A 27,977-nucleotide genomic window follows, 5' to 3' on the forward strand; every position below is an offset into this window, starting at 1 on the left:
GATTTTCAACGGTGTAAAGCATATTAAAAGCTCTTTTGCAGAAGTTATTTACGTTTTTATCCTTATATCTTCTACTTCTTTAATTGAGATATTCTACCTTTTCGGATAGTTAAAAAGCCGTACTAAATTTTAAAATACTTTACAGACTAATACCCATAATTGATGCGTACACCCTCTTTGGGTGTTTGGCTGAGCTCCTCCTCCTATTTGTGGCGTGCGGCCTGATATTCCTCCTCACTACAGCTTTAAGCCGACTCCGAATTGCAAATAATTTTTGTCAGGAGCTTTTTCATGTCAAAAGTACACTCGGAGGTTTGCCATTGCCTGCAGAGGACAACCGCTACTAGAAAAACTTTTTCTTCATTTTGGTGTTTCACCGAGATTCGAACCTACGTTCTCCCCGAATTCCGAATGGTAGTCATGCAACAATCCATTCGCATACAGACTAGTTTCCGCAAAAGAAAAATCATAACTTAAAAACTTTGTCAAGCAGCCCTTCTACACTGTCAGGGCTTGGTTCTAATTTTATTGATAATTTTTGTAAATCAACATAACCTTAAACTAAAATCGGAAAAATAATTTGACTCTTGAGCTAACATAAAATATGGGTGTATAAAGGAAAAAAATTGTTAATTAATTTTTAAAACCCAATTCCTCAAAAACGGTTAAGTTTTGGACAGGAAGTCATAAAACACAATTAATAAGAAATTATCTAAATAATAATGGCGACTTTCCCGCCTACTCCATACGAGTATATGTAGACATAACAGAGATGTAGAGACTACGACCCCAGATCGCCTAAGGTATTCCTCCTACAAACTAGTTCTGTAGAAATGACTTGAAGTGGGAATAGGTTAGTTTTAGCAAATAAAAGTTTGGCTCTTAGACTCTCTAGCCTCTTGTATACCTGCTAAAAACAGAAACCTGCTTGCTGAATGAAAGGAATGTTGAATGATTGCATTGTTGTGAATGATTTCATTGCACATAATAAATAACAAAAACGTTGACAAGTTCATAGCAAACACGTTACTATAATTATAACTTGGTCATTAACATATTATGTGGAAAAATATATGGTACAACTTTCATAAAAAACCTAAATTAATAATTATTATAAATTCATGTATCTATAAAACGAAATTTCATTATCCACTTGTGACAAGTATCCACCGCACAATAGCCGTTTTTAGAATCGTTGCTGGTAATGCACAGGAAACGCGCGCTTTTTACGTAAAATAACGCTGGAAATAATTAATTTTTTTATTTAATTAGAGAAGATTAGAGGGCTTACATAATCTATTATTGATTTACTTACAGTAAAAAGCAAATTGCCAGCAAAATCAAGTTCGCGCTCAGCAAATTATAAAAGCCGGGAAAAGTGGTGAGCGTCAAGCTGTATATGCCTGTGTAAATCGGTGAGGCAAAAAACGGCAGAAAGGCTTGTAAAACGCCTTGAAAAGTGAAAAATTTCCCTGAAAAGAAGAAATAAAAAGCATTGCATGGAATGCAATTTTTTCGGTGTTATTAAATATAATTTACATATTATATTATATTTTCATAAGCTCATGCATACGAGTATGCAGGTATTACACATGTACGTATATAGTTTGACAATTTCTTAAATAATAATAATAATAAATTACACGGTGTGACAAAAAAAAAACAAATTAAATATACTTTTATGGAGACCTAGCACGATTTGTGGCTATAGAAAAACTAAAAAAAATGGTATAGGAGAAATTTCCAATACACCCCCAAAATCTCATTTTATGGCCATAAAACCGTTTTTCAGTAGGTTGATGTGAAGAATAACTCCTAACTTCGCCAATTTCCATCCGATTTCGAATTTGTTTCTTTAGTTCGAAAGAACAAAAACAAGCCTTTTTGACAGTGTGTTGACAATTTTTCTGAAATGACAACTGACGAGACTGTAGACGGAAGTAGTCGGAATTTTTTTTATTTTTTCTCAATTTTTTCAACTTTGACATCATTTTTGCGATCTTATCCGATATTGAGGATGTTTTTTAGTAGACTACTGTTATAGTGAATTTAATTCTGCGTCGAATGAGCTATATTTGATTGTAATTGAATTAAAATTCATAGAGTTGTGCGAGTTTTGCGAGTTTTAAGATTTTATTTTTTTTACTAATTTTATAGCAAGTGTCAGTATAAACACATCATCAGTAGGAAACAGTACAGGTTTAAAATTTTAAAAGATGTCGGGAAAAACTAATCCTCATTTCAAAAATGTTTGCTAGACCTGCTCCGTTTATAAGAGTCATCACTTGTTTTACGTTTCAAGGACCAGCAGTAATCAGCAAGCATGTTGATGGAGTTCTTCCCTTGAAAACGTTTTTCGATGACTCCTATCTCCTGGTGAAATCTTTCACCCTGTTCATCGCTCATCTGGCCCAGGTTTTCCGGGAAAAAATTCAAAATGTGAGTGCAGAAAGTGTATCTTGATGGACATATTGCATTCCATTTTTTCGTACGCACTCAAAAACTCTTTGACGACTTCAACATAATCAGAGCTCTTTTTATTTCCAAGGAACTTCTCACACAATGATTTAAAACTTTCCCATGCCCGTCTTTCCACTGCACTGAGCTTACTCGTAAATTTCTCATCTCGCATGAGTTTTCGAATCTGAGGCCCGACAAGGATCCCTAAAATTGTGATGACTCTTATAAACGGAGCAGGTCTAGCAAACATTTTTGAAATGAGGATTAGTTTTTCCCGACATCTTTTAAAATTTTAAACTGTTTCCTGCTGATGATGTGTTTATACTGACACTTGCTATAAAATTAGTAAAAAAAATAAAATCTTAAAACTCGCAAAACTCGCACAACTCTATGAATTTTAATTCAATTACAATCAAATATAGCTCATTCGACGCAGAATTAAATTCACTATAACAGTAGTCTACTAAAAAACATCCTCAATATCGGATAAGATCGCAAAAATGATGTCAAAGTTGAAAAAATTGAGAAAAAATAAAAAAATTCCGACTACTTCCGTCTACAGTCTCGTCAGTTGTCATTTCAGAAAAATTGTCAACACACTGTCAAAAAGGCTTGTTTTTGTTCTTTCGAACTAAAGAAACAAATTCGAAATCGGATGGAAATTGGCGAAGTTAGGAGGGATTGTTCACATCAACCTACTGAAAAACGGTTTTATGGTTTATGGTTTTATGGCCATAAAACGAGATTTTGGGGGTGTATTGGAAATTTCTCCTATACCATGTTTCTTAGTTTTACTATACCTACAAGTTGTACTAGGTGTCTATAAAAGTATAATTTCACTGTCGCACAGTGTTATTGATGATCAAACGAGGATTTTTCGCTTTTTACGAAAAAATAAATTAACAGGAAACTCAACATTGCTACGTCTTATGAAGCCAATTAATTGGCGGCCGACGTAGTCGAATGGGTTGGTGCGTGACCACCAAAATGAACAAGAATTTTTTTCTAATCGCGGTCGCCCCTTGGCAGGCAATGGTAAACATAAAAAATATTTTTCTTTCGGAGTCGGCTTAAAACTGTCGTCCAAATATCCAAAAGGGGTGCCAAAAAACTCGTCCATTGCTCTGTGAAAATCATATTCTAGGGATCAAAATAAGAAACTTTTCCGAAGGAACCATACCTCTAAAACGAATTCTGATGTCCCCCAATTTGGATCGAACTTTTTAGTTTCTTTTCTCATGTAAAGGCCAAAAATGGTGATATTTTGAAATGATTGTATGGGGAACCCCCCATGGGAGTTCCAGGAGGTGTGTCACTGGCATGGGTAGATCGGCCGTCCAAAGTTAGTGGGTGTCGGCCATACATTTGGACTCGATTGGAGCACTCTAAATGGGTCAAAGTGGCATTTTTCGTTCGACCCAAATTGGGGGACATCAGAATTCGTTTTAGAGGTATGGATCCTTCGGCAAAGTTTCTTATTTTGATCCCTAGAATACGATTTCGAGCAATGAGCGATTTTTAAATCGACCCGCCCTACTATATACATATAAGCATGCGCGATACCACGATTGTGCATCATGGCGTATGAGTAATTTTCTTAGACTTTGCAAGAAATCTTTGTACCATATCGAATAGGAAGCTTTTCATTAAGGACGTTCCGATCAGTTCTACAAATCAAAGATGGATTAGCGTTAACACCTGTGCAATTGCTAGGCAAACATGGCCAAGGCTAAATTTACGTCTGTCCAAGAGTATTATAAAACTGAGTAGACTTCAAATCAGGACCTTAGTAAGGGCCCTCACAGGACATTGTCTCATAGGAAATTATGCAAGGAGATTAGGCGTTTACACGCATGATTTCTGTCGTAGCTGCAGAAATGAGGAGGAGTTGGAAACAATTCAACACCTTTTTTGCACATACTCAGCTCTAGCCAGAAGCAGGAACCGATTTTTAAAATCCTACTTCTTAACGAATATAGATAATCTATACACTTTATGTATCAACAACCTTTTACGCCTTGTCAAAAGCTCAGGATGGTTCAATATGAAACAGGAAATGTAGCCCAGCCCCCGCGGCTCACAACGGACCCATTTCCTGGTCTAAGTGGCATCGTTGTCTCTATGTGCCATGCGGCTGCCAAACCTAACCTAACCTATCGAATAGGAAGAAAAATAAAGTGTATATTGAAATAAATGTACCAACTAAATTCATTTTCGCCGAATGAATTTGAAAAGGTCATACATTTATTTTTTAAAGATCGAGAGACATTTTAGGAAGTAATACATTTTACGTTTGCTAAATAGGATGATTCCCCACTGGAACTCTAGGAATTTATGATGATGAAATAGGACGAAAAAAGAGTATATTACAGATTTTTAAATTGCTCCACACATCTTCATACTTGAATGTAATTTTTTTCAAAATGTGATATCTATCTCTCAATAGAAATATATCACTGCAATGGCATGCCTCCGAGTACTTTAAAACTATATATAGTTCTTAGTTATAAATGCCTTATCACAACCATTTACCATCCGGTATCGTCACATGTATGGCTGCCCTTAATATATGCGCCATATTCTTATTGCTATTGCTCAGATTTTGATTAAAAAGGAGGTTACACATTTTCATATTATAATGTATTACTAAAAATTTTACGGTTATATTTATAAAATTTGCTGAAGCCGCAAATAATTTCTCAAGTTAGCTCCACTTCAAAGATTTTAATTGAATAACCAGTAAGCCTAAAAATATTCAACATGGAATTGGTCAGTTCTGGATATATGTATGAGTAGCAAATAATGTTTGTCGGCAGAGGTTACATATTCTTAGGCATATCCGTTATTCTTTTAAAAGTTGAAACTATTAAGCCCTTTTCGATTAGCCACTTCTCTGTTCGCTAGAGAATTCCGCTTCTCGCCAAACGAAAAATGCTTTTGTGAAAGCAACAAGAGTTAGCGATGATCAAGCGACTTTGTTTATAGCCGCTTAGATCACAAGCGACAAATATAAGGGTGATTAGATTGGAGGTACTTCTTCCAATAGGTCTTTTTGACAGATCACGCATGACTACTGTCAAACAAAAAAATACATCATTTTTTTCAGTATTCATTGACATTTCATCATGGAAACACTTACGCCTCAAAAACGTTTACAAATCGTAAAATTCTTTAACGAAAATTGACTCTCTGTGAAAAGTGGTCATCGCACACCCAGGCGAACTTATGGTGTTCATAATGAAGCCCTTTTTTGACTTAATGGCTAAATCAATAAGCAAGATTGTCGTATTTGGGCTGAAGAGCAACCCGAAGCCATTTAAGAACAGCCATTGCATCCATTTAAAACAACTGTTTGGTGTGGCCCATGGACTGAAGGAATCCTCGGCCCATATTTCTGCAAAGACGAGGCTGGCGCCAATGTAATAGTGAATGCCGAACGCTATCGTGCCATGACAAACAACTTTTTGATGCCGGAAATTGAAGCCCGTGATCTCCACAACATTTAAAACATTAGATTTACTGCGTTGACTTTTCGGTGAGCAATTTAACTCTCCTCTCGGACCAATGGATTGGCCACCAAGATCGTGTGATATTGGACCTTTGAAATTTTATTTGTGTTATTTTTGTAAAGTTTTTTGTAGATAAACCAAAGTTATTCACGAGATACCGACCGAAGTTCTCCTGCGAGTGATTTAAAATTGGTGTTTACGGATGGCCGAATTACGACGCAGTTGCGCTCAATATTTGAAGGGAACTATCTTAAAAAAAGATCTCATAAATAGTTCTGCATAAAAATTGCCCAATCAATTTGAATTTTCGTTGTTTTATTTCAAAGTAAAATCTGATACCTCTAAATTGGCCGCCAAGATCATGTGATTTGACACCGTTGGACTTCTTTCTTTGAGGTTATTTGAAAGAAAAGGTGTACGTTGATAAGCCAGCAACAATTCAAGAGCTAAAGGATGAGATAATTCGGCACATTAACGGCATAGAACCTCAATTATGCCTCAGCGTCATCGAAAATTTGGACCATCGGATGGAGGTGGGCCATTTGGCCGATATTTTGTTCCATACGTAATTGAGCTATACCAATATTATCATAATAAAGAGAAATGACAATAATTTCCTAAAAAGATTATATAATATTTTATTCAAAATCAACACCGGCCCTTGAAACTTAACCACTATAAACATGTAAATTTTAATTTTAATTGCATGCGGCTTAGCAAAATTCCTTCACTGTTTTGTAACCTGCTTACATATGCGAAAACATAATTTTATGAAAGCTTCTCAATTTTTAATATTTTTAAGTAAAATGCATATGCCAGTATGCAGAAGACTGTAATAGTCACTTTTAACAAGAATGATAGAGTTCGGTATACATATATTACATTTTTGTTATAAAAGAAAGAACTATTTCTTGAGCAGCAAAAGTGGCAACCTTTGTAAAAAATGATGAAAAATTAAGATTATATTGATGTAAACATGGAAGAGAAAAGAATAGGAAGAAAGAGTTATTTGTAAAAAATTAAAGCAAAACTCTACAATTACTCAGCTCCCCACTTCTGGCACGTTCGCTCAGATAGAGCATGCTCACCATAAACTTCCACCAAGATACGATGACTTTCGGCTGCTTTTTTCTTCATATTAAAATAATGAAGAAGAATTCCCCGCAAAAACACATTATTTGGCACGAAATTCGACATTTTCAAGTGTGGTAAAAATATTGTTGTTTACGCTTCAAATAAAAAACTTATACTGACGTTTGTGCCTTACGACAGTAGCTCTCCAATGAATGTTTGGAAATGTGGATCGATGGAATAATAATCAAGTTACGCCATCTGTTGTAAAACCGCACGAACTTATTCATAGTCCTATTATATTTAGCATACTTTAGCAGCAATGCTTTGAAAAGTAGTAGAATGCATAAGAATTTATCAAACCCAAAAAATGCAGTGTTACTTCCTCTTGAACCCAATGTTGCATATAATTTCACGGCACTGCTTTACTTTGGCTTTGGCAAAGAATAAAATTTCAGTTATGGAAGTAGTTCCGTGAAAAATCATTCGTGTGAATAAAAGCAAGTCTTCGTGGGCAGTCGTAAAAGTGTGTCAAAAAGGAAGCAAAAAATGTGCTTGATTTCTGTGGCCTTTATCGTAAAGCAAGCGTGAATGCCAGCTTTATTAAATCGCTCACGCGCCTATCGCTACTTCAAATAGGTAGATTTTTGTTGTATGATATTAATTCTGCTCTTACCCAGTTCGTTAGCTGGTAAAATATTCGATATAATAGTGCGGCACATAGGATTCCCCATTGACCTTAAAGCACTGACTCCGACCGATAAATACAGAAGCCAGTTTGTGTCAGCAAATGCCCGCAGAAAGCAACCGGTCGACTCACTTAGTAATGCCAACAGACCCAAACTCACAATAGACAATTTGAAGATCTGAAATGAATAGAGGAAATAAAATTAAATGATTTAATCCATGGAAAAGCATTGGATACTTACTCTCCTTAAAATAATAACACCCATTATATTTCCCATTAGGGACAAAAATATGTTCAGAGTTTCAAAGGTGTTAAACTCCTTAATTGTCCAATGAAATGTTTCGCGAATGAACAAATAAAAGACAGCCATGGAGCCATCTAAACAAGTATCGGTAATACAATATTAGCGTGTTTCGGAAATATATGTTTGTATGTACGTAAAGTTAATTATTTAATTACATATTACAAAAAATGTTGACATCTGCGCGATCGCCGCTAGCCAAATGATAGCCCGATCATTGCATTCGCGCGGCTTAAAACAAGTCTGCCACATTTCCCTTACCGCTGCCAAGTCAAACAGTTTTCTGAATTGATTCGACTCAACATTTGATGACGCCGCAAGATCTGATGACACATTTACGTGAAAATTTTCTATGTAATTAAAGCGTCGTCTGTTTAGGCTCTCCGGAATGAAAAAAACTATGATACAGATGGCAACAAAAATGCACGAGCACGATGTTAAAAACACAAACGTTGCATTAGCGGATTCGTACAGATAGCCAGATAAAAAGGAGCCGCTCATGAGTCCAATGAATAATGCAGCTTCATATGTAGCCATGCTGTAAATCCATAGAACGGCATTTAGCTGGATAATTAAATCTCGAAATCATAGCAACTCACCGATATGGTCTCTCTTGAGCACTAGACACATCTGAAATGTAGCATAAAGTGGCTACGGAATATGTAACACTGCCACCGAATAATGAATACGGCACCACTGCCAATAGGTAATACCACGGGCTCACTGGCCTCGTGGTTGATAGTTGCGCAATTATGGCAGCCAAGGCATAATATAAAGCGTATCCTGTAAATGACTTGGAGCATTTAAATAAAATGTGAACAAATATATCCAAATGTCATGCAAATCCATTTGCATGTGCATACATTTGTGTGGGTGCCGTATACTCACCACTGTACCCTATGACCAAGAGTGGTTTGCGTCCAAAGCGATCCGACCAAGTTCCGATAAAAATACCACAAAGTGCAGGTACAAAGCTCTCAATGACTGTAGAAGTCATAAGAATTTTAGCAGCAAACGGTTGAATGGTGGTTTCTATGTCCTGCATAAAAAGAGGATATGGCAATGTAGCAAAGTAAACAGATTTTGTAAATATTTGTACAAGAATTGGTGCTAAAAGGTAAACAGAAAGTATCTAGAATTCTTAAGTTTATTTAGATTAATTGATTAATTGAATTAAATATGAGGTCTGTCTATTAAAAAACAAGGCAAGCGCTGTTCTCTACATCCCATGGCTACCAGCTGTTTAGCATGAAGCCGATTAGAGCACCTCTCGCTTCTTCAAGGCAAGAGATTTCTACCCAATCTTGCTAGGGCTTGGATTGACTTTGTTGCTAAATCATCAGTATTACTAGAAAATAAATGGAAACTTTTTCAAGCTGTCTGTAGATTCATACAATCTTATGCTGCCCACGTGTGGGGTTATACAATATCAAATGAGGTCGACAAAGTGCAAAGATACTTCATAAAACGGATCCTAAGCATACCAGACTTCACGCCAAACTATACAATTTTGCTGGAAACAGCAACCACTTTTTGCATTGGGTCTTCACATAAAATATATTTTTAAAACCTTATATGAATACAAAGAAAGCAGACTTCCTCATAGATTGTCGCAGTATGTGATGCGAAAAAACATTTTCTGGTCTAAATTCTAAATGAAATAGGCTCAGAATACGGATTAGCTTTCGACGAATGCATCAATAAAGGGTCCGGCACTCGAAGTGTAACCAACTTTACACCGCGCACGGGCATCAGCTGTTTGTTAGTTGGCTAAATGACAGTCCAGAGTACAAGCGCGCGGAAGCAGTTTGCCTATAGTACCTGTAAACGCCAAAAAAGAAAATCAGTAATGGATTTCAAACGTAATATTGTGATTGACATATATTTGGCTGAAAAAACACAACCAGCGATTGTTCGTGAGCTCGACCACCTTAAAGTAAATAAAGTTTTTGTTTATCGCACCATTACTCATTACAATAATACAGGTAGCATCGCGAAAGGTCATGGAGGTGGTCATCAAAAGACTTCAACGTCACGTGAAATGGTTCAAAAAGTGAAGAAGCGACTTGAGTGAAACTCCCGACAAGTGCCAATCAAATGGCGTAAGAACTGAACATATTTAACCATAGCATCCACCTTATACTGGAAAATGATCTCAAAGTCAAGCCTTGGAAGATCCAAAAGACGCAGAAAGTGAACGAGTTGCTTCGCTTGGCCGTAATCGGTCAATTTCCGAACATTGTGCTTTCGGACGAGAAAACTTTTCAAATTGAGCAATTCGTAAACTCCTAAAACGATAGGGTTTATTTGACCGACCGGTCCTACGAGAATGTTAGTCATCGATTGGCCACCAAGAGGCAGCACCGGTAATGGTTTGGGCCGCTGTAACCGCAGATGGGCGCTCCCCAATCGTTTTCATCGAGCCTGGCGTCAAGGTAACTTGCGAGTGCAACACGCATACACAAATACTTAGACCAAAACAAGAGTTCAACCTACATAAAAGAAGGAATGGGGATTGCAGAAATCTCAATGATTTTCAAAGCACGATGTGGTCTGCTTTGTTAAATGCCAATAAATTCGGAAATGTGTCAAAAATGTGCAGCCTTTGCAATCTGAATGAAGAAGAACTTGTGAAGCACTTTATTGGAAGAAGTAGAGGACTCGCTGAGCTCAGAAATATTGAAAAAAAGAATTAACAGAAGAAGATATTATAAGCGCATTAAATGAAGAAAACGAGGAAAATTGGAGAAAAATTTTATGTTTTTATATTTAGCTTTACACTATAAAAATTATTTGATAACGAAGTTTAACTAATTGATTATTTTATTTATATTTATATAAGGAAAATGGCAGACGACAAATTGTCATGTCTTATGAACATTAGGGCGGGTAGATTTAAAAATCGCTCATTGCTCTGTGAAAATCGTATTCTGAAACGAATTCTGATGTCCCCCAATTTGGGTCGAACGAAATCCCACTTTGACCCATTTAGAGTGCTCCAAATGTATGACCGACCCCCACTAACTTTGGACGGCCAATCCACCCATGCCAGTGGCACACCCCCTGGAACTCCCCTGGGGGGGTCCCCAGACAATCATTTCAAAATACAGGGTGGCTGATGAAAGCCGCTACAAAAAAAAATTGAATAACTTTTTTCTTTTAAGTTATCTGTTCCATTTCTGTTTTATTTATTTATTTTATTTTATTTTATTAAATTTATATAACAAAACTAATTTTATTACAAAATATCAAAACGCAGCACTGGCTACGAGGCCTTCAGCCGCCTCTTTAATTAAAGTTACATATGAGTAAAAACTATTTGCTAAGTGTTAGTATCTTAAATATATTTTAACAAGTCATTGTTTTTCAAGAAGTTATATATTGCCATTATATTTTCATCCGAGGGTGTTTTAAGCAGTTTTATAATATCAACGTTGTCATAGCTGACTGATGAATTGTGCAGGATCGGGCAGAGAGTAAGTAAATGTTTGATAGTGACGGTGTGGTTACAAAAAGGACATTTGGAAGGACTATCACCTGACAGTAAGTGGGCATGTGTTATGATAGTGTGTCCAATTCTTAATCTGGTAAAAGCCCTCATGGCACTTGTGGGTAAAGATGATGTATAAGTGATTCGCTTTTTGTCTTCATTAATTTCTGTGTAATGGTGTTTGTATGTCCTCCAATCGCTTGCATCTTCTTGGTACCTTATATGTTTGACTAGGTTGAGTATGTCGGATTTGGTTAGAATGTCGTAGACTAAAGTAGGTGTCCTTATAACATTTTTTGCAGCAGCTTCTGCATAGTAGTTTCCTTTTATTCCAGCGTGACCCGGAATCCAAGTAAGCTTAATTTTTCGAGGAGCACCGATGACCATGTCTCTAATTGATTCAATTATTGGATTGTGGTTGGACGGAGACGTTATTGCTGACATACATGATTTACTATCCGTGCATATTAGAAATTTTCCTTTAGTTTTCCTAGCGTAGTGGATTGCATTTAGAATTGCAGACGCTTCAGCGGTAAAGATAGAACACATTGTAGGAAGAAGCCAGTTACAGATTAACTCGCCAGTGTCAGTAACAACTGCAAACGAGGTAGATTCTGCAGACTTGGAGCCGTCCGTGAACAGTAACTTCCAGCCATTACTTAGGTATTTGGATTTTAGTTCAGTAAAGGTTTGTTGAAAAGCTTCGTTTGATGTGTTTTGTTTAGATAACATCAACAGTTTGGGAGGAAGTATGTCATTGATCTTCCAAGGTGGATGGCTTTTTATAGTCTTCAACTTTATGTTGGATAAAATATTGTTTTTTGTAGCAAAATCTAAGCACCTCATAATAGCTGAATTTATTCTAGGTATTTTAGTTTTGCGTATGGCACGTGTGAAAGTTTTGTGAAGTAGTGGATTAGTGTTGTCTACCGCTTTCGCAAAAAGTTGGCGCGTGAGATCAATAATTCTATTTGGAATGCTGGGTAGTCCTGATTCAGCAAGAATGGTGTTGGTAGGTGAGGTTGGAAATGCCCTGAGACTCCGTCGTATTGCGCAATGGTATGGTGCATTCAACATTTTGATATTAGATTTTGAGCAGTTTCCATATATAGGGAGCCCGTAATCAATTTTCGAAAGAAGCAGAGCTCTGACAACATTGATGAGTGTATTCGGATGAATATGTGATTGCTTAGATGAAATATATTTTACAATGCTTAGCCTAGTCATTAAAGAACTTCTAATGTATTTACAATGTGAGTTGAAGTTGTACTTAGAGTCAAAGATTAAACCTAGTATTTTTAACTGTGTTTCACATTTGATGTTAGTGTTGTTATGTGTTAGAGTTATCCCAGTGCATTTGTGTTTCCTACAAATATGAAGCACATGGGTTTTTTCTAAAGAAAGTGAGGCACCAGACTCCAGCGACCATGTATCAATATCGGCAAGAATATTTGAAAATAGAGATTGAACTAAAGGAACGTCGGAAACTTTCGAGTACATTAAAACATCATCTGCGTAGATCTGGTGCTCAATTCCTTTATATTTTCCTATTATTCGACTGATATCATCAAAGGCGATGATAAACAAAAGTGCGGAGAGAGGTGAGCCTTGCGGCGTACCATTATATAGTGGAAGTGTTGGTGAAAAAAAGCCGTTTACGTTAACTTTGAGTTTGCGATTTGTGAGAAAGTTTGTGACGAAACGTAGCACTTTTGGACCTATTTTCCATTTCATAAGCTGCCGTACTATAATATGAGCTCCTATTCTGTCGAAAGCTCTGTGAAAATCAAGGGATAGTACGGATATGTGATTTTTGCTCGATAGAGCGTTGCATATAAAATCATCGAGATTAATTAAAGCGTCTGATGTACTTTGTCCGTTTTTATAGGCAACTTGGTTCGATGATATGTATTTGTTTCTCTGAGCGTACCACGTTAGACGATTGGCAATAATCTTTTCCAATATTTTGCCCATACATGGAAGAAGAGAAATCGGTCTATAGTTAGCAACTTCATCGGATGACTTGTTTGGTTTAAGAAGAGGTATGACACAAGAAGTTTTCCAAAATTGGGGGTAGACACCTGTATCGAATATTTGGTTATACAGATTAACCAATCGTAGCTTGAGACTTTTGGGCATATTTCTGATCATTGGGTAAGAAATTTTGTCTAAACCCGGTGATTTTCCTTTAACAGTGGACGCAACAAACTCGAGTTCAGTGTAGGATATACATGATTCTATTTGTTTAGCAGAAGAAGTAAGATAATGAGAAGGATGGTCGTTTGACAAGATTTGGGTTTTAGTAGTTTGAAATTGTAAACTAAAGGAATCGTCTGAACTGGTTACAGAGTAGTATCTTGCGAATAACTCAGCAATTTCTTTTGGGTCGATAATGGAACCTGTTGCCCCCTTCATAGAACGGATGGTTTGGTTTCTAGGTGTTCCAGAAAGTTTATTTAAAGCATTCCAAATTATTTTTGGACTAGAGGATGGATTAATATTGCTTGTGAAATCTTCAAAGCACTTACGTTTTGACTGTTTTGCACTTCGTCGGAAGAGAGCATTTGCTTTTTTGAAAGAGATAAGGTTGGCTAGTGACCGTGAACGTTTGTATTGATACCAAGCTACTTGTTTTCTTTCCCGAAGCTTAGCAATTTCTTTATTCCACCAGGGAACAATCTTTGAGTTTCTTACTGGCTTTGTTTTTGGTATGCTCGCGTTAGCTGAAGCTCGAATAATTTTTGTTAAACGTGCACTTTCTTGGTTTGGGTTATCAGCGATTGCGCTACAGTTATTATTTGTTTCGCATAGAGACTGAAACTTCTGCCAATCGGCATGATCGGTTATGAATTTCATATTAAATTTAACGTTTTTGGAAATTGTACCTAAAGACAGTTTTAAAATAATTGGAAAATGATCACTGCCATGAAGATGGTTGAGTACGTTCCATTCGCATTTTGTAGCAAGTGAATCAGTACACATTGTGAGGTCTATATGTGAAAAGGAGGAATGGGTTGAGAAGTGTGTTTCGGCACCATTATTTAAACATATTAAGTTTGAAGATAGTAAAGCATCTTCGATACTTTTTCCCCTAGCGTTGGCTTTTGGGGAGCCCCAGAGTGGACTCCATGCATTAAAGTCTCCGCCAAGAATTATTGGAGGATGGACTTGGTGAATAATATGCAATATATCTGAGCTAGTGAATTGTTGATCAGGTGAAATGTACGTGCAAATAATATTAATTTTTCCTACTAGGTTAATTTCAATAGAGAGAATCGGTAAGCTGGATTGAATGGAGTTTATTTTGTAAGGAATGCCTCTTCTTATGAGTATCCCAATACCTTTTTTGCTTGTATTTATGTGTGGTAGATTGTGAAAAAGACCAGTGTATTGTTTTGGAGTGAAAACCGAAGCGTTGTAAGGGAGATGAGTTTCATTGAGAAGTATTATAATAGTTGGTGTGTGTTCGTGTATTAATAGTTGGAGCTCATTGTAGTTATTAGAGTAACCGTTTAGATTCCATTGCAAAATTGAGATCATATGAAATGAGATTGAAAGAAAGTAAAATGGAGAGATAGAAAGTTAGAGAATCAACTTGTGTGAGCAGTCAGTTGAGCTGAGTGTCACCAGTTGAGAACTATGTTAAAGGAGAATGAGAGTAAGCTGTGGTTTTAGAGGAAAGTTGATTTGTGGTAAATTTGGCGTCAATTTCGTTAAGCTTAGTAGAATTATATGCGATATTAGAGCTTGGGGAGTAAGAAGGGAACTTGTATTCATTAGTATTTATTGCTGAGGGAACATTTATGAGTGATGAGGGATTTGTTGTTGGGGAGTTTGCAAAGTTAGTACGATCAGTAAGAGAGGAAATGTTAGAAGAGTTATTGGAATTTTCAGTTGTTTTTGCTAAGTTATTAGATGTGTTGTATGTAGTTAGTAAGTTATTAGATGTGTCATTGTTATTGTTATTTTGAGTTAGAGTGAAGGCAGCATTATTGCCGTTATTTGAAACCGTTGATATTGTATTTTTATTGCTTTCATTTGAATTGAAAGCTATGGCAGCGTATGAGCTGTTAGGAGAAATTATAATGGTTTGCTGTTGTTTATGAAGTTTGATGGCTTCGCGCATTGAACATTTATTTATAGTTTTAATTTTTACGATTTCTTTAGCCTGTAAGAATTTAGTACATTCTTTGGAGGAAGATGGATGTTCTTGGGAGCAATTAGCACAAAAAATGCGACTACAATCAGATGGTGAATGGGGGGGAAAGGCGCAATTATCGCAAAGGGGAGTACGATTACAGTGTTTCGTTGTGTGCCCTAAAAGTTGGCACGATTTGCAGCGCATGGGGAGTGGAATATATTGCCGGACTAACACTTTGCACCAAGCAACGTCAATTTTAGTGGGCAAATTATATAAATTGAAAGTTAGCAATAGAACTCCGGGGGGCCGAAAATTTCCGTCTATTTTTTTTTTTTGAAATTTATAGGCTGCTACAACTCCTTGAGAGCTAAGTTCACTAACAATTTCCTCTTCCGGGACGTTATTTAGAAATGGAGAGAATATTGTGCCTTTCACGTGGTTGAGTGATTCGGGTAGGGTTGCTGATATGGCACATATATTTCCTAGTTGCTTTACATTTCTGAATTTGTCGGCGATTATACTATTCTTTACTAGAAGGAGCAATTTTCCATCTCGTAGGGAGGATATGGAGTGAACTTGGCTCCTAATTTGCTGAATAGCACGATGTATGGCAAAACATGAAAAGGAAGAAAGGGGTTTAGATGAATCTGTGGAATCAATAACCACAAATTTTGGATCATCCACTTTCGTTTCGGGAAGAAAAGGGAAATCTGTTAACGGCACACTTATAGAAGGTTTACGTCTCTTTTTCTTTCTGGGTCCGGTATCGAGTAGTGCGAAGCGGTTAGCCTCGAAGTTTACTGGCCTCGGGGCCATAGTTCACTTTTGCGTTTACGAAAACTAAAACTTTGCTTTAATACGAATACGCGAGAAGAAAGAGAAAAAAACAACAAAACTCGAAAGTCGAAGTGAGAATACTGAAATTATCAAGCGAAACTCCGTATGCGAAAAACAAACGTCTTATCGGCGCGAGAGTTAGTCGATGACTGATTTTTTGTTTTAATTTGCAGATTGATCTTTAAAATTTATTAAAATGGATAACTGGGACACGCAAACAAGAATTTGGATAGTCCGCCGCTATCACGCACTGGAGTCCGTAGTTTTGGTACAGAGAGAGTACAGGCGGATGTTTGGCGGCGATCCCCCGAGCAGATGGACCATAATGAGACTGGTGAATAATTTTGCTGAGCAAGGAACAGTCGCAAGAAGGCCTTATCATCGAAACCCACCAGTTTGGACGGAGGAAACGATCGCTGCTGTAGCTGCAGCTATACAAAGCAATCCAAGGGTTTCAACAAGAAGCTTATCTGCTCAACTTGGTGTCAGCCGACAGTCTTTGCAAACAATAATGCACAAAGATTTAGACTTATTTCCCTACAAAATTCAAATGGTTAACAAACTGAATGCAGCAGACTTGCCGATTCGCTTGGAATTTTGCCAGAAGACCCTGCAAATGGTGGAAGAAGACCAAAACATGTTAAACTGCCTTTTCATGTCTGATGAGGCCCATTTCGATTTAAACGGCAATGTGAACAAACAAAATTGTCGAATATGGAGTACTTCTAACCCACAGATACTCCACGAGACGGGATTGCATCCTCTTCGCGTGACAGTGTGGTGTGCGGTTTCTTCACGCTGTATTGTCGGGCCTTATTTTTTTGAAGAAAATGGTCACACCGTTACGGTTACTGGAGACCGTTATTTGAAAATGCTGAAAGAATTTTTCTATCCAGAACTACGCCGAAAGAGAATTCCTTTCAACTCTGTGTGGTTTCAACAAGATGGGGCAACGTCTCACATAGCCCAGACTGTTATGACAGAGTTGCGACGAAAATTTCCCAATAAACTGATTTCAAGAAACTCCGAATTTCGTTGGCCCCCCAGGTCGCCTGACCTTACTGCACCTGACTTTTTCTTGTGGGGTTTATGTAAACAAGAAGTTTATAAAACAAAGCCAACAAATTTGGATGAACTAAAACAATCCATTCGGGCAACAATTGCGGCTATTCCTGTCGCAACTCTCAAAGCAGCAATGAACAACTTTTTACTAAGATGCCGCACTTGTGTCAACGATAATAATAAAATTTAATGACCTTCAACTTGAAAAAAAAAAATAAATGAATTCCATACACTAAAAAAAAAGTTATTTGAGTTTCTTAATGTAGCAAAATTCATCAGCCACCCTGTATCACCATTTTTGGCCTTTACATGAGAAAAGAAACTAAAAAGTTCGACCCAAATTGGGGGACATCAGAACTTGTTTTAGAGGTATGGTTCCTTCGGCAAAGTTTCTTATTTTGATCCCTAGAATATGATTTTCACAGAGCAATGGGCCATTTTTTTGCCTCCCCACAAATCGACCCGGCCTACTTTACATACAATATATATATATTTTTTATTGATTTTACGATTGAAGTAATATTACTTTAAAATAAGTTTTCAAATATTGTGAATAAACAAAAAAATATTTAGCATACAAATTTTATAACCGTTTTTTTTTTTAAGTTAAATCGTTGGGACCATCTGCAGAAAGTGAAAACCTAACGCACGGTTTTTCGTAGATAAATGAAATCTAAGCTCGAATTTTTAAACAGAAAGTTAAATTACATTAAAAGTTACATTACTTTCATTATTGAAAAAAAAGCTGTTAGTAGGTTAACTGTATATTAAAGACGAAATATTTTTCTAACTGACGCCTGTTATCTGCTTCGTATCAGATTATTGAACAACCAGCCCCTCGCTACATTACCAAACTGTCAGAAATACACGTGCATACTCAAAGATTTGACGTCAAAGTAATTAATCTATCTACTAATAATTTTTATTTTAACAAGTAAGGCGGTGCTAAATTCGGCCCGGGTCGATCTTTATACGAGGATACAAGTGCACATTGTGCGTAGGTCGAAAAGGTTTATATTTTCTGCAAATGGTATCGCACGTCCATCATAGTTGATACTTGCGGGGTAAATGTCAAACTGGAGATTTCTATCGCTCAAAATCATATTTTTTATTTAGTTAAAAAAGTTATTATAAAACCAAATTGGATGATTAAGTTGTACATATCTATAAAAATGGTCAGAACGATGGGAGGAGTCGATTAACCCATGTTTGTCCGTCCTTCCGTTCGAGGGTATGAAAACTCGGGCAAAAATTAATATAAATGGTTTTCCAATAAGAGGTGTTATTTTGATATTCAATATTATTTGTGTGGCATGTAGAGCCATCTTGCTGAAAGTAAACCTTGTCCAGATCAATACCATCCAATTTCGGCCATAAAAACTCGTTAATCATCTCTCGATAGCGCAATCCATTCACCGTAACTGTTGCTCCAGCTTCATTTTCAAAAAATTAAGGTCCAATGACTCCGCCGGACTATAAACCGCACCACACAGTCACACGTTGAGGATAGAGAGGCTTTTCAACAATAGCTCTTGGATTTTCTGAGCCCCAGATCTGACAATTTTGTTTGTTGACGAAGCCTCCGAGGTGAAAATGGGCCTCATCACTCAAGATAATTTTTCGATGGAATTCCGGATCATTTTCATGCACTTCAACAACCCAATCAGCAAAGACACGACATTGTTAATGATCGGCCGGCTTGAGTTCTTGTGTTAACTGGACTTTATAAGCCTTAAAACCCAAATCTTTATGCAAAATACGATGTAATGACGTTTGTGGGATGCCTAATTCCAAAGAACGACGAGGAATGGACAAACCTGGGCTTTCTTCAACACTTTCGACTACAACAGCAATATTTTCGGCTATTCTTGAGCAACGTGCACGGGTTTTATTCTTCACATCACTAACTTGTCCCAACAACTCGAATTTTTTCACAAATTTCTATATTGCGGTCCGACAAGGTGCTTCACGATAACCCAAAAATGTTAGAGTTTTACGAACCGTCTCTGCCAATGCGTTGTTTAAGCGTGTATCGTTCCATGTTTATTAATGGCGTAGTTTCTACTTGTCAAATATCAAAAAATTACAGCTTCAAAAGCAACATCTACCGAAATAACGGGCTATTCAAAATAACACCTGTTATTGGAAAACCCTGTATTTCCCATGAGAATCTTTGCCCATGGTAGGTTGGTATTGTTATTATTATTATTATAGTATTGGTATAAATGGGCGAAATCGATCATTAACTACGCCCACCTCCCATATAATGGGTTATAAATGAGCATCGCCTCACCCATTCTTAGGTACACTTCTAAACTCACCCAAACTTGTACACCTCATTTAAATCCGACGTAAGCCCTATGCTATATATAATACCCTTGTGTACACTAGTACAGGCGGGCATAAAAATTTAATAACGTGCAACAGATTTTGGACACAAAATTCTTATTCAACTTTTCACCTTATTTTCGCACTTCACACGAATAACATTTACCTGTATATTGCAAATTCATGAACCGTGATGGAGCGCTTGGATAACGATTGTGTAAATAGATAAGTACTATTATTTGCGAATTTTGCTCAAATGCTTTGGAGCGCTATCAAAGCAATATCATCTATGGTCGGTTGTACTTAGAATTGTTACAAATTTCCTAACACAAACATGGAAAGCATGAAAGTTTGTTTGGGTCAGAATCACGCTCTAACAATCAAATAATCAAATCAGGAAAATAAACGAACAGACACGAGCGGCGAAATCCGCATGACGTACGAATCGTTTTTGTTTTGGCGCTTTGCAAAGAAAGGCAGACGTTTGTTAAGCGCCGAGATCCAAAAATATTTAGCTCTAGAAAAAAGTTATCAGCTGAATGAAAAGCTAGATACCACCGCCAATCAGTGTTTGAAAAAAGATAGTATCGTTTTCTTGATGGTAAAAAGTGGGTCCGATATATCAAAAGAGTTGGAATGAGAATTAAAACGTTTGCATAAGCATCGAAATCATTCGTTAAGTTCGAGATTTGTTTAACATGGTTTTAAAACAGGAGACCCAATTTCCCTTCGTCAAGGTTAGCTACTGCAGAAGAAATTGGCTAAAAATGGACACTGTGAGCAGTTTAATCCCAGCATACTCCTACGACCAGCAAGAGTGAGAAGATTGAAAATATTTAGACGACTGCTGTAGGGGGAATATCAATAATAAGCTAGAAATTAATGTAGGAACTGATTCTGTAGAGGTTAGAGAAAGAACTGACAGACCAAAAACTGAAGAATATTGCTGCCGTAGCACAAAGAGTTGCTGAACACCCTTCAGCATCGATATCTCGATGTTCTCAACAATCAAGCATTCATGATTCGAAATTATATTATTTTTCACATACGAGTATAATTGTTAATAGCCATATTTTGATTATAAACAGTGAAGCGTCAAAGAATCTAAATTTTTACATATTTTTTTTAAACAATATTTAGGCGCGTCTTTTAAAATGCCATTTATGATACTCATAGTAGAATCTCCAGATGTTAATTTTAAAGTATAGGCGCATTAAAATTCTGACCTAAAAATAAGCATGGAATAGGAGTAACGCAATAACAAACCATTTGATTGTTTTTTTTTTTTTTTTATTTACATGATTAAGTAAGACTAACTTCATTCAAAAAAGTATTATAATTTCATATCTATAACGGACTTAACTCGTAACAGAACTTATGGCAGAAATAAGTATAGAGTGAAAACAGCAAAATTGAATTAATATGTTGGATTGGCCTTCACAGTCGCCTGATGTCAACTTTATTTCAAAAGGGCTTGGCAAGAGTTACGCAAAAGCTCAAAAAGAACGGTCAAACAGTTATCAAGGCAAATTCGGCTGAATTGGAGCCGATTAACTCCACAGCTTTCGAAGAAATAAACACGAAGTATGACTGACAAAATAAGTTTCAGGTAGATAGGTTGCCCGCCCATCTACTCTAGCTTGGCGATGGGATGTCTATCTGCATCTCCAAGCAGTGTTTGTGTTTGTTTTGGTCCGCGGGTGATATTTTTTCCCCGCCTACCCCGCATATCTACAGGACATTCCTCAATCCACCACCTGGCGACGCGATCGATGGGAGACAAGCAACTCCCCACGGGAGGTGACGCCCTATGCTCCAATAGGAGTTAAAGGAAAAACATAAAAATAATAACATAACTCGAAGATGTGATAGCTAATGGGGGTGACTATAGATTTTAGTGAAGGTATTGCGTGTAATAAATATTATAAGCCCAGCAGCTTGTTAGAATCGAATTGATCTAATACTTTGTAAGTTATGGCGGCCACGCTTCTAATAGGCAGACTATATTTATAGATTATATGGTGTTAATGTACTTGCGTCCTTCAATTTTTATTTTTAATTTTATAATTTTTTTTTTTTTGTAGTATTAAATTTATTAATAGTTTAGTATTTTTCCATTACCAACTGTAATTAAGCGTGGAATTTGATTGGGGCTGAGCGCTTTGATAGTTCATTGAATTTACAATAAAATGTAATTTTTTCACTTTTTTACACTAGCATTTTCCTGAGGGATCTAAATTCAACGATTGTGCTGTAGTTTGCACATTTTTTGAAATATTTTAATCTACTAACATACAAACTCGCATGTCTACATACATACATACTTAGATGTATACACATGCCCCCACATACACATTTACATATGCACCTATGAATGCCCATACAATCTGCATGCAAATATTATATTTTATAAGTGCATAGCCGGGATACATACATACGCGCATGTTGATGAAAAAACCACAATTCTCTATACAGTAAGTCGCAAAAGTCTGGAGTCATTTTTGTGTGTAACATATTTTTTTTTTTTTTTTACATTTTATGCGTTTCTCCCACACAGGCGAGCTGTATAAAAACGAAAACTTCTTGAGTGTTTATGGTGTGCGTCTTGATGTTGTTACACACGTGAAGTGACCTACAAGTTTTAAGCCGACTCCGAATGGCAAATGGTTTTATATGTGCAGCTTTCTCATGGCAGAGACACACTCGGAAGTTTGCCATCGCCTGCCGAGGGCCGATCACTATTAGAAAAAAACGTTTTCTATTATTTGATGATTCATGCCCGAGGTTTCGAACCAGTGCACTACCGAATAGTAATCACACACCAACTAATTCGGTCACGACGGTCGAAATAGTATTGAATTATTTACTGAAGGCATATTCTATAGCCAACAGTAGCCTAGTGTGCTTGCGTGTGTCTTGCACACAATAGAGTACCTGTACCAATTCTCACTGCCGACATAAAATAAAGAGAATGTTTCTAATAATAGTCGCCCTCGGCATCGTTTGGAGGCGGTAGGACACATACAGTATAGGGGAGTTCGCAAATCTCCAGGCGCACTAAACTTCGAATATTCGGCTCATGCGAGAACTCCTTATTGTTGTACGAAAGCGAAACATGGCACCATCACACAGAGACTGCAATGCTTCATCAACAAATGCCTCCGCATCTTCTGCAGAATATTCTGGCCAAACACCATCAGTAACGACGCACTGTCCGTCCCCACGACAGTCGGTTCTACGTTACCGGAACGACCTGGATTTATATCCGGCCAAGGACTGCCACTTCAGCAGCATTCCCCATATACATACGAAGTCTTGTCGAGGCCCTATGCTCCCGAGAGGAGTGAACAAGGAAGGAAAAAAAAAATAATGCTCTATAGCATTCTAGAGTGATAGACAAATTTGGATAAGAAGACGTAGGCTAACAAATTGGAGAAAGTATAAAGAGTTGTAAAGCTGAGTATAACGGGTGCAATGCGCACCACTCCTACAGCGGCACTGGAGAGATATTTGACCTTCACTCAATAGACTAGGTAGCAAAAAGTTCTGTGAAGAAGGCTATTGACAACAGTACAACTAGTCAAGGGCCATATGGGCACAGCCGGACTACGTTATTCCTCAAGCTTATTTCAACAGGGAACCACAAGTAGTATTAGAAAAGGACGGATGGCAGAAGGGGCAACTTTTAACCTGCCACACCTTTAACATATACCCAAGCGGTTCCAAAATATAAGAGAGTAATGGAACTGCAGTATTCTGTTCGGAAGTAGTCATAATTTCCGGACTACTGCAGTGTATTCCTACCTGAGATCTACGCAGCAGACTTAGCCATAGAGAACACTAATCCGCCAATCTTCTTGTACCTAACACGGCCAGTATACAACCACCTCTCTGCAAACAGCGACTAGATATAGATGCAGTATTGATGCAAGAAGCGAGTTCAAGATGTAAAAGAACCAGTTCATACAGGAACGCGAAAATCATGTTGCACAGGCACAATGTCAGGTCTACAAAGTATATTTATTCTCTCCACAGGAAAGAGTGTAAACTTTAAGTGGGGATACTGGCGGGACCCTGTCTCACTCCATCGTACGTGGTGCAGAACGATACACGCCCAATGTGTAATGAAGTCCACGCAAAAGGAACTCTGTAACACTTACTCTGCCACTGCCCTACACTTAGCAAAACACGAATAAACTGCTTAGGTTCTGCATTATTTTGGACATTAGAAAGCGTGGCAGATCAAAAAATTAGCGGCCTAAATTAAACTCTCTATACAAACACTTGTTATCACAATGGATCAATTTCTGGTCTATGTGCGACAGGATCAAACTAGTTCAACCTAACCTAACTTATGTATGTAGATGGATAAAATTTCAATGTGTGACAATTTTAAACTAAACAAAGACACTCTGCGTTTCAGTAGTATCTTCTGGTAGTAGAGCTAGGATTGTAAAAGTTGACTGGAATTTTTATGCACATAGATTATACTCGTATACATCTAAGTTTGGCTCTTGCATCTTCATCTGTATTTGAATGCCCTCAATAATCTCATTATTAACAAATAAATAACTTTTGTGACCAAATGTGTTTTAAAACAGATTTTCTAAAGCCAAATTCTCAAAAAGCGACCACACAAAAAATTCGATAGACCTTTTACAAATCCAATTAGGAAATTTACTATTCGATTGATGTGTCACGTTGTGTTATACACTAAAAAAATTAAATCGAAATTTTAAAATGTAAGCCACGGTTCACAAAATAAATAAATTAAAAATAAAATAATTATAATAAAATAAAAATTATTCAAACATGTCTGTTGGTATGCTTACTTTTGTGCCTAACTGTGTGCATACAAAAAAATTAAAAGCAAATAGTTCAAACGTACATATATACCTCTACATATACTGTACAAAGCACACATTGTGCTATAACCCAGATTTCGTAAGTGAATCAAAAAGCAAATCTGCCGAGTTGCTGAGTTGCTGAATTAGGAATCCTGAGACGTAGGCAGATTGATGGTAAACTTTACTAGGGAATTCGACAATTTCAATTTGAATTTCGTTGAACATTAAAAAATCCTTATTAGTTTCTTTTAAGTAGTGACTCTTGTTTGCAAGAAATTCGGAAAGAAATATTGCTGCCATTCTGTGGGTTCATAGTTCCTTTTTGTTAACAAATACCAAACCTCAAAAAGAATTGGCATCACTTGGTAATTCAAATTTTATTCAACTTGATCCAAGCATGCAAAACAGCTGGCGCGCTTTTTTGAAATCGGGCGAAAAGCCACAACAAGCGGATTAAGAGCACTTAAACAGAAAGCTGCCGCTATTTTTTCTATTTTTTCACCTTTTCATGTAACTTTCAATTCTTAGGATCTCAATTCAGTTCTAAATCAAATATATTCACGAAGCAAATTTGGCTGAAAGGCTCATCATAGCTTTTTTGATACATTTGTATAATCCGTTTTTGTTTTATAAATTCATAAATAAGCGGCATGCGCTACTCTGGCGTTATGGCAAAGTATTGGAATATACGAAAAAGCGGTGAGTAGCTCAATTACAAATCAGCAGATATAAAAATAAGAGAGCTTGCATTTTTCACCTTAACTTTGAATGCTTTTATGCCCACTTTTCTCGCTTAGTGGAGTTTGTCACACAGCGAGAATTCATGCAAGCAACAATTTTTTTTAAAGCTCCTTTTGTTTCACAATTTTTAATAGCAATAGGAAATAAATGACAAATTTTATTAATTCGGAGTGCTAGTAGAAGTTTTATAGTTTCTTAGCTGAAAAACAGTTCTTCAGTCGGTTGAGTCTTTTCGGATTTGTTCTCAAGTGCTCAAACCGCTTCCCGACGAAATACTTAACGGTAGTATTGGAGGGATCAATGCTTTATCGTTAGGAGGTTTAGTACGGGTTAAAGTCCCACACGTGCGGGGTTAGACTTTCGAAACTTTCTCCTCGTAAAAGAAAGAGTATAAGTACATCTATATTTTGGGACTTTATTTCTTATATTTGGCCGAGCTTCACCTCCAACTTGTGGCGTGCGCCTTGAACAGTTATGTACCGAAACCGCGGCAGTTGGCTTTTTCATAACAGAAAAACGCTCGAAGTTTTGTTATTGCCTGCTGAGTGGCGATCTCTAATAGAAAATACTGCCTACATATTATTCGGTGTTTCATGTATTTGTGGATTTTGAACCCGCGATTTACTGAATGGTACCAAAACGCAAACCAATTCGTCTATAGCGGCCTAATCTATATTATACGTTGTCCGCGCATCACTACGAAACGACAACACCAAATGACGTAAAAATTTTTATACATTCATATTTTCACTCAATGAAGGTTATAGGCATGTTTTTATGATGGAACTCCCTTCCCACAGCCCCCAGGCCGCGCCACCACTCTCATTCGTCACTAATAATCGAATATTTGCTTAAATTTAATCTAAAAAATCTTAGTTTTTCCTATTTCCCACTATTTATAGCACACTCTAGACTTCATAATCCGCATAAGCTGTTCAACTATGACCCAAATGCAAAGTTCAAAAACGGTCTGAGATAGAAAATTAATAAATAAAAATAATTTTTCTATATATTTTGTGATTGGTTGCTTTGATTTTATTCAACGAGGCATAGCAACGGATGCCGGGTATTGTAATATTATGGTTATTAATAAAGAATTATTTTCTATGAAATTATTGTTTGTAATTCTTTTATATACATATCCTGAATCCCTCAAAACTACTCCTACGTGAGCGGGGCCGCGGGTTAAAGCTAGTTAAATATATATTTTCGAGTATTTTCGATATTCGGTGATTTCAGTTTTTGATATTGACATAAAATATGTGTATGTATGTGTGTGTGTATACATACATGTGCACATATCCTCTCACTCACTTCGCCTGGTCTGGGTAGGTACTTCCCACCTGCTTATTACATCAACATACAAAACTTACCCGAACGTGTTCACTGGCGTTTTTTGTGCCCAACTGGCGGCAATCCGTCTCGTTGAAAAAGAAAATGGTCGTACAAGTCTGGTAAATTACTTGATTTTTCAAAATCGTGTCTAAAATATCAAAACATATCAAGGTCGAATTACATCGAAATATTGGCACTTGAAGAAAACAAATGCAAATTAATCCCGTACCCGATAAACTGTACGCAAACAGCAGAATGAACACCATCGGCTCCACTAAATAGAAGCGTAGACGCCGCCAGTTGAACTCATCGAGATCGCTTGATGTGATCGATGCCATTGTTTCAACAGATCCCTGGTAGTTGTTGGATGACTCAACAACAGATGATACAGACGCATCCGATGCCATGTCACTCAGATGTTCTCCACTACCGGTTCGAATGTGTTTCAGTGTGCGCGGGTGCTTCGCCAACAAAGTACTACGCTCATTTGGTCCCGCGTCCATCTCTTAACCATATCATATCATATCAGCTCAAATACCTGGCAATCTTTTTCTTGGCTGTATGTTAAAGAATGTTGCTGCTAGCTTTTATCGTTGCACATACATATATACTCACATATATGAAAGAGTGGTGAATAATGGTTGTTTATACCGGCTTTGTCGCAGACTGCACAACTCGTGCGCACTAACTCAACTGAACAGTGTTTGAACGAGTTCGACTCGAAGATTCCGCACTTCACAATCACCACTGTGCCGAGCAGGCGAAAGAGTAAAGCTAACCCGCCAGACGTTGAATAATATTTTAGCACGTCTCAAATCAAATGCTTACGACTGTTTTGTTGCTTGCTGATTAAAAATCGATACCCAGCACACTTTTCATAAAATTTTGTTTTAACAAACTTAAAAAATATATGCAACGAAAAGCTATAAGTTATTGCAGTAACTGGATGGATATTGTTTTGGCATGAAAAAAAAATTTGAAAAGACGAATTTTCTTTACGAACCAAAATTTTTATCTAACCTCATGCGCCATTTGGAAGGAAGAAACCTGCTCTAAGACAGGAGCAAAAAAACAGAGAAAGACGTTCACTCGGCAGTCGGTTCTAAGCGACCGCAACGAAGCGGATTTATATTCCTCCAAGCATTGTGACTTCAGCAGCATTCCCGA

At 37.1% G+C, this 27,977-nt stretch overlaps 1 protein-coding gene across 2 annotated transcripts; it reads right to left on the bottom strand.

Moving 5' to 3' along the window:
- Window positions 1-955: 955 nt before the first annotated feature.
- On the bottom strand, window positions 956-27,588 carry LOC128866362 (proton-coupled folate transporter-like). Of its 2 annotated transcripts, XM_054107031.1 has the most exons (10): window positions 27,426-27,588; window positions 27,040-27,367; window positions 26,849-26,958; window positions 8,918-9,068; window positions 8,629-8,812; window positions 8,188-8,567; window positions 7,970-8,106; window positions 7,717-7,906; window positions 1,316-1,472; window positions 956-1,241 (listed from the first exon to the last, which is right to left on the bottom strand). In XM_054107031.1, exons 2-10 carry the CDS (start codon window positions 27,311-27,313, stop codon window positions 1,187-1,189), a joined length of 1,638 nt encoding a protein of 545 aa, XP_053963006.1. In that variant the 5' UTR covers window positions 27,314-27,367; window positions 27,426-27,588; the 3' UTR covers window positions 956-1,186. The 2 variants fall into 2 exon arrangements, with proteins under 2 accessions (XP_053963006.1, XP_053963007.1); XM_054107032.1 differs by having other exon boundaries at window positions 27,040-27,588.
- Between the last annotated feature and the right edge of the window lie 389 nt (window positions 27,589-27,977).

This window comes from Anastrepha ludens, chromosome 6 (assembly GCF_028408465.1).
Source record: "Anastrepha ludens isolate Willacy chromosome 6, idAnaLude1.1, whole genome shotgun sequence".
Classification (NCBI taxonomy): domain Eukaryota; kingdom Metazoa; phylum Arthropoda; class Insecta; order Diptera; family Tephritidae; genus Anastrepha; species Anastrepha ludens.